General features: G+C 46.1%; 1 protein-coding gene across 1 annotated transcript in view; it reads right to left on the bottom strand.

Moving 5' to 3' along the window:
* The window catches only part of Adam19 (ADAM metallopeptidase domain 19), a 94,108-nt gene extending 90,692 nt beyond the window's left edge, over window positions 1-3,416 (bottom strand). The window contains exon 1 of the mRNA XM_048435948.3: window positions 3,203-3,416. Coding sequence (XP_048291905.3) covers window positions 3,203-3,281 — 79 coding nt within the window. The 5' untranslated portion in view covers window positions 3,282-3,416. The remainder of the gene's footprint in view (window positions 1-3,202) is intronic.
* Between the last annotated feature and the right edge of the window lie 11,499 nt (window positions 3,417-14,915).

Below are 14,915 nucleotides of genomic sequence, written 5' to 3' on the forward strand. Positions count from 1 at the left end.
TGGGTATAATCATAAGGTTGAGCTCACGCTGGCTACCACAGAGCTTGAGAGATGACTGTCACCTCCCTGGGAGGTCTTACAGGGCCACAGGTAAAGGTGACATGACCCCCTACCTGCAAACCATTAGCGTTGAGTTGCAAATTGCTAACTCTTCCCTGCAAGTATGCAGTTGTATTTCATTTCCTAGTCTCCAAACCTTCTCATACCAGTTCTCTCTTCTCCTCCACCCTTGGAGGTAGTCAGCCAGTTCCCAAGAAAAGCGGCCCCATTCAGCCATTAAAGAGTCATTTTCAAGAAAAAGAGAAACCTTGCCGGGTGGGCAGTGGTGGCGGTGGCGTATGCCTTTAATCCCAGCACTCAGGAGGCCGAGGCAGGTGAATCTCTGTGCATTCAAGGCCAGCCTGGTCTACAGAACGAGTTCCAGGACAGCCAGGACTGTTATATAGAGAAACCTTGTTTCGGAAAACCAAAGTAAAGAAAGAAGGAAGGAAGGAAGGAAGGAAGGAAGGAAGGAAGGAAGGAAGGAAGGAGGAAAGGAGAGAAGGAGGGAGGGAGGGAGCGAGGGTAGGAGGGAGGGAGAAAGAGAGAGAGAGAAAGAGAGAAAAATGGGAGACCTCAACACTAGTTACAGATCAAGCATTTCCTGGTTCCTAAGCAAATGAAGTCTCTGAAAGAAGGTAAATCCAGAGTCCCAGGGATGTAGCTGAGCACTCCAATGTTCTGTCCCTTCTAGTCCAATCGCATCAACCACATGAGTAGTATAAAAGATGGCTGTGCTGGACACTGTGGCACACATCTGTAATTTCATCAAGAGGCCATCCTTGGCTATAGTGAGCTCTAAGACCGCCTAGGGCTACACAGCATCCTGTCTCAGGGAAGAAACTTTAAAGGTGGCGGGAGTGGCGGGGTTACCACTGATTAAATTCCTTTTTAGATGACTAATGTGATATATTTGCAATCAAAACCCATCCATGGGATTCATTTACACTGGTACCAACCAGAACGGATGGACTCATTCACGTATTTATTCAGTACATTCTGAGTTACCAACCCTATGCTACCTACCATGCTTGGTGCTTACCGTTCAGGGAAGAACCAGCCAGGCAGAGTGAGTCCCTGACGGTGACTGACAAGTCTGGACTCTTAAACAAAAGGAGCGGTGTGGCGTCTAAGAGAATGTCTAAAGGTCTCAGGATCATAAAAAGTACTGAATGCAGTCTCAAGTCTGAACAAACATGGAACAGTTTGAGAGCCCAATACAGAGTGGGAAGAGTGCCTCGTAACCTGGACATAAGGCGAGACGCAGGCCCTATTGTCTTCCCAGCATCAGTCTGGAGCACTGTTTAATAAACGGATGGGCGACTTGGCCAAGAGAATCTCCGGCTTTATTTGCTTTTGACAGAAGGCCTGTACTCGGTGAAGTCTAACATTATTAACTGTGGGCCTGTGAGGGACAAGGATACAAGCGGCTTCAGGACAGGGGAGAGATAAGCAGCAATTATGTGATTCTGTCGAACCACGTGATTCTGCCTCCACCACGGGACTCCACCTCATCAATTCCCTTATCTCTAGGGTCCTGCTAATGATTTTTAACCAGCTTTACACAGTCGCCTCTGCCACCTCATAGAGAAAGTCATAAGTGGGAGAGAAAAACAAAACAAAACCTTTGTTGCATTTGGATGAGAACCAAGAGTTTAACTTTGGGGAAATTATATTTCTGTGGTCTCTTGGTAGAACTTACAGTCATTAAAATCATAGTTTTGGAAAACTATGTCATGATTTGGGAAGTACTTTTAAAATGCGTGTGTGGTATGTTTCCAAATTCATCTGTATGCAGTCACAGGAAGACAGGAAGAGGGAAAGCAAAATGTTAATAGTAACTGCTCATTTGGGGATCATAAGTCATTTTACTACCCATAGATTTTTATTTCTTCCCAGGTCTATAGCCACTCCCCTGAGTGGTCTCTGGGACTCAGGATCCAGGGATTTCCTTGCCCTTATACTTAATGTTAGAAGGAAAATCAGACTAGAGTACCTTGCTCCCTCTTCCTCAAGGAAACCCAGACTCCAACGAAAGGACGCCCCCCCCCTTCCTGTGTGAAACCTTGTGCCTCTGTTTCCCTTTTGGTATAAGAGCTTTGAAATAAGGCAGACTGGAGTATGGGGGTGGGGTGGGGGGCGGACCCTTGGGTCAGGCTCTCTCGGGAGCTGGGGGATGCAGCTTGCCCAGCCGGTACCCGGTACCCCAGTGTTACTAGCTTGATTTGAAAATGCTGAAGGATGGTACAGCGAGCACCCCTCTCAAGTCAGCCCAGCCCCCAGCTGCTACAGAACTAAAGCTAAGCTCTCCCGGGTAGGTCAGAATGACAGAAGCCAGGCATTGCCCCTCCGGGACCCTCTCTTCCGCAAAACCCTAGGAGAGTCTCTGAGGGATGGGGCCCGGGAGGGAGAGTGTCTGGGAAAACAGTTGTGAGAAAACAGATATTTCCCAGCTTCCAAACTGGAAGCGCAGAGCCCATCCCCTTTCTTCACAGATGGGGAAACTGAGGCCAAGAGGAGGCTGGCGTTGGATGAGGTGGAAAGAGGACCCTTATGTCCAGAGTCAGGAGGTCTTCGATATGGGGCATACTATACACATCTCGATAGTGAACTTCAGCATACGACCTGCATGATGGGTGTGCGTGGCCCTTTGATGGTCTTAAAGTAGGGTCGCTGCCAACGGGGGATGCGAAGTGTACAGACAGGTATCCAGTAAACCACCCTATCCTAATCTCTTGGAAGACTGATTTTCTACCCCACATGCATTTGACCCGCAGCAGGATCCCAGGGAGTGGCTCCCCCACCGATTGTGTATAGGATGCTTGGGTGCTCCTCTGGGGATGCTCTGAGAGCAGCGGGCGCAAAATAGTGATGAGAAAGAGGGAGAAAGAGAAGACCAAAGTGGGAAAGACGGAAAGGAAATGGAGAGAGGATCCACTGATTTTTGATTGTTCAGTGCAAGCACAGATCCACGACCTCCCTTGGCTCACCGCATGAGAACAAAGCCTGGGCTCCAAGGCTTGGGGGTGGCGGCAGCACTCACGCCCCAGGGAGTGGCAGAGCTCTCAGGGATAGCGGAGCTCCAGGCCTGCAAGCGCGACTCCCAGACCCCCAGGTCACCCACCCCAGCCACCCTACGACCCTGCTGTGCGCTGCCACTTACTTGTCCATCCCAGCGGCCAGTGTAGCTGGAGGGCTGCGGTCAGCAAGCAGAACCGAGCGGCGCCCGCGCGCCCGGGCATGATAGCAATGGCCCTCTCACACTGTCCGTGATCACACGACCCCTGCCATTGCCTGCCCCGGGCCTAGCCGCGGCAGCGCTTTTCAAGCAACCGCTGGCCTAAAAGCCTCCCAGTTCCCAGTCCCGCAGCCCAGACGCTCCGCCCCCAGCCCCTCAGGGCTCAGCCTGGAGATCGCGGAGAGGAGGCGCCACGCGGTGGTGGGGGGTGGTGGCTGAAGGGACAGAAGTGGGAGGAGCGAGTGAAGCACCCCCGGGAGTCTCCCTGACTCAGGTGAAGGGCACCCAGGGGAAGGGATGTTCCAAATGAGTCCGCTGTGAACTAGGAATGTGTTTAAGATTGACTGAAGCCCTGGGTTCCAGTCCCAGCACTTCAGAATTGCAGCTGTGTGGAGCACCACTTAATCCTAGCACTTAGCGGGTGGAAACCTGAGGATCCAAAGTTCAAGGTTATCCTTTGCTTTGTGAGTTCGAGGCCAACCTGGGCTACCTGAGACTCTCTCTAGATTAACAATGGTCATTAGCCTGATCACCTGGAGCGGGTAGGTATTAGCATCATCTCTGTTTTTAAAAGAGGGAGAGGGGGAACAAACCTGCAAAAAACTTAATCTCTTATCGTTAGGGTCCCCATCTGCACTGTTACAAAGCCTAATTCAACCTGCCTTATTTGGTGAACTTCGAACAGAAAGAGCGATAGCCAGAAGTGATCCATAAAAGATTGCTTAGTAAAATTTCAAGAGAAGGCACTAGAAGCTGAGCCTGGCGCCCACACTTGTCTTTTCCTTTCCCCCCAACCTTTGGCCAGAGCCAGATACCATGAAGATGTCTGGTTGGGAACTCTGGAAAATGGTGGGTGGGCGGGATAACTGCAAAGATAGCTCACTGTGAGGGGATTAAAAGTGTAGTTCTTAAATGTTGCCGGGGACAGGAGCTGTGTGTGTTCTCCCAACCTGCTGCGGTGGAATAGCAGGTAGGGGCTTAGGGAGTGGCTTTTGGGTCACCCAGGCAACCAATGGTACGACTGGTATGAGGCAGGAAAGAATTGTTTGACGGGTCGTGAAAGCTGGAATTTCAAGCCCCGCTGTCATCTGGTCAGAATCTGATAACCTTTCTGCTTGTTTGTAAACTGTGTCTTCACCTGGTCCCTTCTCTGTCTGCACAGAGAGCAGGCTCTGGCGTCTTCGTCTCCTGAGGACGCTAATCCTATGTGCGAACCCATCCCGGAGGACTCATTTAACCCTGTTGTTATCTCTGGGAGCACCATCTCCACAGGCAGTGACACCAGGGCTAGGGTTCCAACACATGGGAGGGGAGCAACTTAATCCATCACACATTGTCCTCTCATTCCCCAAAGATCATGCTTGCAGATGCAAAAAAAAAAAATGCAAAACAAACCAACCAACCAACCATTCACCCTCTCACTGGTGTGGATTGACAGTCCAAAATCTCATCTGAACATTGTCTCCCTTTGGGATGTCTGAGAAGGGTGTGGCTCATCCTTGAGCAAAACTCCACTGTGAGCCTGTGAAAGCTGACATGGTATGAGATTCCAAATGATTGTATTTCAAAGGGAACAAATAATAATAATAATAATAATAATAATAGAAGGAGAAGAAGAAGAAGAAGAAGAAGAAGAAGAAGAAGAAGAAGAAGAAGAAGAAGAAGAAGAAGAAGAAGAAGAAGAAGAGGATGGCAGGTACCAAGAAGTCCAACAGTTTAGCCAGGCCAAACTGGTTATCTGCCCTCTAGGTGACCTGGCACAACAGGATCATCCTTCAACCCCTTAGCTCTCTGTCTGAGCCAGAGTGTGAATGGAGGAGGAGGAGATGACCTTGCCCCCTAAAACACCCTTGCCCTGGGTTTGGGGGTGGGGAGTAGAAGTCCTGATCAACTCTGAATTGTCTTTAGAGCCATTCTTCCCATCTCTTCAAGGAGAAGCAGGTAAGTGACAACCTTCCTTCATTTCCCGGCTGTATTCCTAGGATCCCCTTTGAGTTCCCAACTTCTCCTGTACTGACTGATTCCTCAAGGAACCAAGATGGAGGGATTGTTCAGCCGCAGTCTTTCAAAGTCCCTCCACTGTGCTCCTCGTTATTTGCCACTAATGAATAGGCTGAGAACGGGCCAAATCAGCAACCTCAGATTCCTGTTACAACTCCTTCCCAGTGTCTTTTGCTTGCATTTAAACAAGCAACCTGGAGAAATCAGGCTCTCTCACAGCTAAGTGCATTCCTGCTATGGGCTGAATACAGGAGGTGTCCCCACGAAAGGTCCGTGTGTGTGTGTGTGTGTGTGTGTGTGTGTAAGGTTTGGTCCCCAGTTACTGGCACCACCCAGAGGCGATTACTTCACAGGGATGCTAACTTCATCCATGGGTTCATCTTTCCCAATGGGCTATTGGGAGGTCCGTCCTGCTTAGAGGAAGTAAGGCACTGGGGGCCTGCCTTTGAAGGCTATCTTCACCCCAGCCTCTCTCTACTTTCTGACTGTAGAAAGCATGTACCCTTGGTTACTTAGAGCAGAAGGGCCTGGCAAGATGGTGCAACAGGTTGAGGCATGGACCCTCAAGTCTGACGACCTGAGTTTGATACCCAGGACCTACTTGGTACAAGGAGAAAACTAACTCTGTCAAGTTGTCCTCTACATTCTACATGCTCATGGTGGCACACACACACACACACACACACACACACACACACAGAGAGAGAGAGAGAGAGAGAGAGAGAGAGAGAGAGAAATACATTTTAAAAATGTAATTTCTTAAGAATTAAAAATTGAGAGTGGGAAGCCATGAAGAACTAACTGACCAAGCAGACAGGTTCTTATAGGAATCTGGTACCAAGTCAACCAAGACCACATGTGCAGGGAAGACTGGAGTCAAGTACAAGTGTGCAAGTGTGCGTGAGATGGCTTTTCCTCTCCCTTTGCAACATTCAAGGCAACGTGTTGGACGCAGCATAAATTGGAGAATTTGAATCACAAGACAGACCTCGGAGTTCCCTGGAGAACTTTCCCTGTGGCTTCTGAGGTCCATAAAATGAATGATTAAGCAGAAAACACAGCTTGATTTGCAGAATAAGATGCTTTCGTTTACTGTCACCATCAAGCTTGTGAACATGAGGGCCACTGTCTAGGATAATAAAACTAAATGTATTAAGAACTACAAAAGAGTAGACGAGAAATGTGGAGAACTACATAGTGTTCCTAGAAAGAAAAACTTTTCTTTTTTTCTGTAACAGGGTCTCATTAGCCCAGGCTGGCCACAAACGGGGCCTTAAACTTCTGTTAGATTTCTGATCCTCAACCCTCTACCTCCAAAGTGCCATAACTATAGGTATGCACCACCACTACTGGGGTCATTCAGTGTTGGGGATCAAACCTAGGACCTCATGTACGGTAGGCAAGCCCTCCACCAGCTCAACTCCCTCCCTAGTTTTCTCCTTAACTCTTCATTAGGAAAACGTTTTAAGCAAACAGAAAAACAAGAGACTAGGGAAGAGGCTCAGTGGGAAAAAGTCATTACTCTGTTGCTTGAAGACCTGAGTTCAAATCCCTGGGCATGAGAACTGGAAAGACCGCTTGCTAGTTAAGAGCCTGCTGCTCTTCAGAGTTCAATTTCTGAGGTCTACAGGCTTGTCCCTGTCTGGACTCCAGTTCCAGGGAATCTGACGCCCTCTTCTGGCCTCCACAGGCACCTGCACATTTTTGCCATTTTCTCACACAAGCACAAATACATAAATAAAAATAAATCTTAAAAAGAAAAAAAAAAAGCAGGCAGAGCTGTACATGCCTGTGACCCCAGCGCTGGGGTTGGGAGGGGTGTGGAGAGAGGTAGGTCCCTGAAGTTCACTGGCCAGTTAGCACAGTCACAGTTCAGTGAGAAATCCTGTCTTAAAGGAATAGAGAAAGATGGTCAACCCCCTCCTCTGGTCTACACATGGGCATGTGCACACACAGAGACACCCAGACACCAGAAACTACGTAAACAGATAAACAAGATAATAGTACCACAAACACCACTACATCCACCATGCACACACACCAATTGTTCCTTAAAAAAAGATTTGAACCATAATAGTTCATAAAAAAAGAACTAAATTTAAAAGTAGCTCATAAGAGAAGATGGAATGGTTAACGTACAAGCTTGGAGCCAGAAGCAGGGTCCTTTAGAACTTCTCGTGCCATACTGACACAGGAACAAGCCAACTTGCAACCTCTGCGCCTGGAAGGCTTGCCATTTATTTGCGAAGAATGTTCGTTCTGGGGCTGGAGAGACGGTCGAGAGGTTAAGAACACCGACTGTCCTTGCAGAAGACCTGGGTTTGGTTACCAGCACACCACATGATGGCTCATAGTTGTCTATAACTCCAGCTCTAAAGGGTTCAACACTCTCTTCTGGCCTCCGGGGACACTAGGCTTCTGGAAGCGATGTGCATACATATATACAGGTGAAACATCCCACATGCAGAAAAAATAAAATTGAAAAACTTGGGTATCACTATCTTAGGAAAGAAAGTATGTGCTGTTGATCAGGAACACCGCCTTTCCATGTAACACCTAACTTAGTAATTATATTTCTGGGAAATGATCCTAAAAACAGCATACTCTGAAGTTTGCTCGCAGATTTATGGGCCAAAATGCTCATAGTGGGTTATTTATAATAGCAACAATATTGGAAGCAACCTAAAGCTCCAACTCTGGAGGAATGTGTCATAAATTACATAATTTCCATATGATGGATTATTACACAGCTGCTTAAAATGTCAAGGGTTTGTGCTCTGGTGTTCAGGGAGAGAAAATGCGAGATACAAAATTATATCCGAGCAGAACCCCAGCTATGCAAAAGAAAGACATTTTTTAAAAGGCTGGAAAGAAGTGTGCTAACATGTTAGTGCGGTCTTGTCCATGTGGAGAGAGGGTGAAGTGTCTGTTCTTGATTTTTAATCTCTCTCTCTCTCTCTCTCTCTCTCTCTCTCTCTCTCTCTCTTTCTCTCTCTCTGTGTGTGTGTGTGTGTGTGTGTGTGTGTCTTTAGTGATTATGGAATAGGTAGATTGTAAATACATAAATAATGCAAGAAAAGGGTCAATCTCTCACATATCATTTGATTTTTGTTTTTGTTTGGGGATAGGACACTTCAAGGTAAGAAACTAGCCTCAAACCGTCTAAAACCCACAACATGGTCAATAACCCTATATCCCTAAAGAGAACTTTTGGCCTGTCTCCTTAAAAATGTAAACAATTGGGCTTCAAGTTGGATCCTGATCTGTCCCTAGTGTGCCCTGAACAACCAGAAGTGCTGGTCTAAATTTGGAACCTACAGTCCTGTGGGACTTTGATAAAATTCCTTCAATGAAATTGCAAACAGTGTCAGGTTCCCCATCTCCAAGGGTCCTTTTATCTTTACTTGCTGTGGAGTATTCCTGTACACTGTGTGAAATGTATTGCTGTGATTGGTGTATTAAAAAGCTGAACAGCCAGTAGATAGGCAGGAGGTATAGGCGGGACTTGAGGGCAGAGAGAGAACTCTGGGAAGAAGAAAGGCTGAAGCAACATGGACAGTACAGAGTAAAGGTAACAAAGCCACAAGACAAACAGTAAATTAACAAAAACGGGTTAATTTAAGTTATAAGAGCTAGTTAATAATAAGCCTAAGCTATTGCTTTTATAGTCAATAAGAAGTTTTTGTGTCATTAATGGGGAGCTGACAGTCCTGATGTAAACATCAATTTACATTCACTAATGTCCTTTCCTTTGTTCCTCTTGTTTCAGATATCAGGACTTTTTTTGTTTCCTGAAACAAAGTTTCTCTGTGTAACTCTGGCTGTTCTGAAACTCACTCTGTGGACCAGGATGGCCTCAAACTCACAGAAATCCACCTGCCTCTGCTTCCTGAGTGCTGGGATTAAAGACATTTGCCACCACTGCCCAGCTATATCAAGATTTTTTTTAGTTCTAACTTCTAAACTGAATTTCCAGGACTTTCTCTCAGAATTCCACCCAGCAGATAAGCCCTATCCCTGTCAAACTTCCTCAGAGGCTACCTTCCTGGCTGCCTCTAAATACACACACACACACACACACACACACACACACACACACACTGGAGCCTGGTTTGCAAAAGCAGGTCACCTGACTTACCTCCCACCCAGCAGTCTGAAAAGCAGTTTACCCAGAAAAACAGTGTCTGGGTCTGGGAAAGCCACGCCCTCCCCTCTGCTTTCTCTCAACTACAAGCACTGTTCTCAGTTCTGTTCCATGCCATCTCCTTAATATTTGGGCACCACCCTCTCAGACCAATAAAAGGCTGCTCTCACCACTTGAGATCAAACTGAATCTTTATCCTTTCATTTTCCTTTCCTGACTTACTTCTTACACTACTTATAGAAATTATTGATCTGATTAATCAAAGTTTATCTCTTTTAAATTGTGGTCCTTATTTAAATTTATCTTTTCCACTTTCTTTGTATTCTATAGTTGTGTTCATTTTATTACTATGTAGTCCTATTTTGTTTCTTTTCATTAGTGTATTAACTAAGTTACTTTTTAGTAGTTATCTTAAGCTTTAGGAAATACATTTACATTTACAATAAGTCCATTTTCAAATAGCACTATGCTGCTTCTCAAGAACAATGAGGACCTTATAGTACTAAAATATCTGGGCTGGAAAGATGGTTGAGAGCACTGACTGCTCTTACAGGGGAACTAAGTTTGGTTCCCAGCACCCACATGGCAGCCATAATTGCATCTATTACAAGCACCTGTAACTCTAATTCTAGGGGGTCTCATGCCCTCTTCTAGCCTCTTTTGGTACCAGGTACACAAGTGAAGTACTTACATACATGCAGGCAAACCTTACTATGTATAAAATTAAAAATAAACAGTAATCTTCAAAAATAAAAATGTTCGTAATTCTCATTCATGAATTTTTCCTGTCACTCATTGCATTTGTTTCTTTTAAAAACTCTACTAAAAATTGCAAATAAGTAAAAAAAAATCACACAGCAAAGTCAACCGTATCTTATAATAATAATTATTATATATACTCATACAAACAGACACACACCTATTTGTGTGTGAATAAAGGCATATATAATTGAATATATTGATATTACTATTTTGAATAAACCATTTATATCAACTAACTATATGGAAATGTGGTGGGCTGGAGAGATGACGCAGCGGTTAAGAGCACTTGCTGTTCCTGCAGAGGACTCAGGTTCAGCTCCCAGCACTCAAAATGGCAGCTCACAACTGTCTGTAACTGCAGTTCTTTGGGATTATGGTTCCCTCTTCTGGCCTCTGTCAGTATTGCATGCAAATAGTGAACATACATACATACAGGCAAACACAAGAATAAGAACATTTAGAGTTTTTATTTTACTCATTTTCTCACCCTCTGATACTATATTTTTATAGAGATATGAGTTTCCTAATTGTATAATCTTCATATTCTCTGAAAAACTTTTTAAAGATCTGGCTTGGGTCTGGTGAGATGGCTCTCAGCAGGACAAGGTGTTTGTCATGCAAGCACACAACCTGACTTCAACCCCTGGAACCCAAATAAAAGCAGAGGGAGAGAAGGAACTGGATAAAGTGTCTCCTGACCTCCACGTAGGTGCTATGGTATACATGACCCCTCCGACCGTAGTAATAAATAGTAGCAGTGGTAGCAGAATGGTATCGACTCAGGACCCCCAAGACCAGGTTCTCAGCACAAAGGAGATTTATTTGCCCCAGGGGGACAAAGGGCAGGAAATAAGAGGATATAGACAGGAGATAGAGAACAAGAGAAAGGGGGAAGGGAACAAGGAAGAGGGAGGGGGAGGAGTGTTTGTCCTGAAGGAGTGGACAAAGCATTGCCTCTGGACAGAGAGGAGACAGATGTGGCCCATAAGGAAAATGATGGTTTATAAAGGCAAAAGGGGAAGCCTCATCTTAGGACGAGGTGTTTAATTTTAACTGGGCATGTTATTAGGTGAGCTAAGGGGGCTTTTGATTGCTGGACTTCAATACTTTGATAACCGAACCTTGGTAGTCAACCTCAGGAAGAGGAAGTGGCCAAATACGGGAATAGTCCTTGGTGGCCAGCTTTAGGAATGTAACCTTACAGTTTTGAGCAAGAAAGAGGGAATGGAGGAGAAGGGCAAAGCCTGGCAGAGCCACATTTGCCAAGCTTGGGCTGACTAGAGTCCCTTCAGTAGTAATGGTAGTAGGAGCAGCAGTGATAAGAAGAAGAAAAAGAGGAGACTCACAAGCATTTCTTAGAATGAACATCTTCTGTCAAGGGAGGAGATGTTCCAAAGAGACACAAATGCCTCTCCCAGTCTCCCACTGACTGTCAACTATTGAGACAATGGACCCCCAAGAAACTGGAATTTCCCCAGGAATCCCATGTGGGGAGAAAGGACCATTGCACCCCAGTACCATTGAGAGGAGGAACTTGGCCCCCAGGAAGAGATTTCGCCGAGTATAGACTGCTTGTCAGACAAACAGAAAGACTGGATTCCAGACAGCGATGCGTCCACAGTGGGGGAGCCCTGACAAGGACTGTTTAGCAAGGCAAACTCTTATCCTCTCTCAACCTAAATCTCATCAGTGTGGACTTGTGAGTCCCTGGGCCTCTCTATTTGTTCCTTTTTCCCAATGTGGATATATTTTTTTAAAAAATTCCTTTCATCACTTCTTGCTGTTACTTGTCTTTTTAAATGGACTCTTGTTGACAAGCGGCAGGACCTACCTTTTTAGAGCTGCCAGGGACCAGATTTGTACCCTAAAAACCCAGGTCTACTGGCAACCAATTTGCTTCATCTTTCTTTGAGGAAGTACTGGTGCCGCCTGCTGGGATTACAGGTGTCTCGCCGTGGAGCTGTCTTGCCGGCCCCCAGCGTATTTGCTCTTTTCTTCTGAAGAATAATTTTAGAACTTGGGATTTTTTCTCTCAACACTTTAAATAGAGCCCTCAACTCTTATGTAACTTTGCTGGTTTCTGAAGAGAAGCTTGCCTGCTGTTCTTTCCTTTGCTCTAGGTAAAGGGATGTGGTTTTCTACCCTGCCCCCTGCCCTCCACCCCTTTCCAAAACTGGCTTCTTTTTAAAAAAAAAAATTTTTTTTTCTTGCCAGATGTGGTAGCACGTGCTTTTAATCCCAACAGATGAATTTCTGAGTTCGAAGCCAGCCTGGTCTCAGGAAAGTCAGAGCTACACAGGGAAACCCAGAATGGGGGGAACTTCTTTGCCTGATATAACAAAACTTGAATGTTTTAAACATAGTATAAATTGGTTTGAACTGAAATGTTCTCGAAACTGAAGGCAGCTTCCGTGCCTTTATTCCGTGCAGTGGGTCAGGCCCAGGGCCTTGGGCATCTAGGCTGGAACTCTACCGCAGAGCTGCTAGCCCTGCAGCCAGTCAGTCCCTGTGGTCTGAGCTTTTGTTTCTTCGTGTATCATTCTTGGTTTTCTCTGAACTTCCTGGGTCTGTAATTTAGTGTCTGACATTATTTGGGGGCGTTCTCCATCACTGTGACTTAAACATTTCCCTCAATGTTTCCCTCAGAACTCCTCAATCATTAACTACACCTTTTATGACTGCCCACCACGCTCATCACTGGTCTCAGTCATCTGAGCATGACTTTGACCTTATCTTCCTACTCTGTTTCCTGAGTGCTGGGGTTACAGATGTGAGCCACCCCACCCCGGCTTACGTGGTGCGTACTGGGTAATCACTGAACCAGCTGAGCCACATCCCTTTCCCAATCTATGACATTGTGATAGTCATATCATATGACTATCACGAGGCTCGGGGTCTTTCCACCACTGGATCCGGTCTATTCACCAGCTCTGCCCAGTGGATGTCTTATCTCTAGCATTTCTTCATGATTCTTTGGATTTCTATATTTACATTTACATCGCCTGTTTTTGTATATTATCTACTTTCCCTTTAAACCCATTAACATGGTGATAGACTTTTGTAATTCTGATATGAGAAACCTAAATCCCTATCCAATTTGATTTTGGTGTCTTCAGACTATGTTTTCTGTCTTAGTATGTATGTATGTATGTATCTATCTATGTATCTATCTATCTATCTATCTATCTATCTATCTATCTATCTATCTATCTATCTATCTTTTGAGATGGGTCTAGTACAGCCCATGCTGGCCTCAAACCTGATGTACATACAGTCAAGGATGCGATTGGATTCCTGATCTTCATCTCTCCCATGTGAACATCATATATGTGCACCAACACGTCTGGCCTTATCTTGCACCTTATTGAAAGGAGGCCATGATGTGTGAAGAAAAGGGAATTGCAGGGGCTAGACCTCTGCCCGGCGAAGGAAGCACGCTGTAGTCCCAGGTCTCCAGCTCGCGGATGTCTGTGCCCTTGGGCTGTGAACTTTGCTAGTACTTTGCTAGTCTCCCCTTTCCAGGCATGGCAGGCTTTGCTAACACCCTGGCAGGTTAGCCTTTGGTAAAGTCATTTCTCCAGGGGGCAGCCCTCACTACCAAATATGTGGGCCTGTTCCTCTCCTCCTCCTGAGTCACAAGAAGATTTTCTCTGGCATTCACTGTGGAGACCTAGGAGGTAGAGGTCACAGGCGTGTGGGACTCCCTATGTCCTGCGTCCTCCTGTAATTTTCAGCTCTTAGAGGTAGCCCATATCCCACAGAGCCTCAGAAATCATCAGTACTGGTCCCTGTTCTCTAACCCCAGCCCTTGCTCTAGGAGGATTTTGCTCCAGTACGTTAAGACTCTGTGTATCTGCCTGGCTCTCTGTGGGGCTATGGTTTGTCACACGAGGATAGAAAAGGAGGTACTTATTAGGCTGGGGTGACCGCTCCAAAACTTCTACATGCCAGCCTGGAAGCAGGAAGTCAAATATTGTTAGCAGACAGTGACGGAAAATGGATCTGGGGAGCCAGCTTCCGGCAGCTGTTTCCCTTCTCCGGCTAGCAGTTCCCTCCCTCAGGCATTTCCCCCCACCCCTCACCCCTTCCCACCCCACCCCACCCCTGCCCTGGTAAAAAAAATCTTCAGATGACTTCAACCTTCTACATAGACATTTCTTTATGGTTTCCTATGTGAGCCATCTGAACAGCGATGCTGAGGTGGCTATTAGGGTCCTCATTGACGTGGACAAGGAAGGCAAGCTTCTCACTTCCTGCGAGAAGTACACGGCTGCAGAAGTTGCTGCTGATGCTCTGGGTGAAGGGTGGGAGGGTCACGTGGTCCAGTTCAGTGGTGGGAAAGACAGACAAGGTTTCCCCATGAGCAAGGTCCCTGGATCTATGCAGGGGGCACTGGTTGTTGAGGCAGGGGCATCCTTTTTTTTTCCTCCAAGTGTAGCCTGACTGTCCTTGAACTTGATCTGTAGACCAGGCTAGCCTTGAACTTAGATTCATCTGCCGCTGCCTCCCTAGGGCTGAGATAAAAGGCATGGGCCACCCCACTCCCACCCCCGGCTCAGAAGCATTCTTGATGAAGACCAGCGGTTCTCAGCCTTCCTAATGCTGTGACCCTTTAACACAGTTCCTCATGCTGTGGTGACCCCAACTATAAATCTGTTTTTGTGGCTACTTCATAACTGCAATTTTGCTGCTGTTATGAATTTTCGTGTAAATATTTTTAGAGGTAGAGGT

The sequence above is a fragment of the Myodes glareolus genome, chromosome 9 (assembly GCF_982192425.1).
Source record: "Myodes glareolus chromosome 9, mMyoGla1.1, whole genome shotgun sequence".
Taxonomy (NCBI): domain Eukaryota; kingdom Metazoa; phylum Chordata; class Mammalia; order Rodentia; family Cricetidae; genus Myodes; species Myodes glareolus.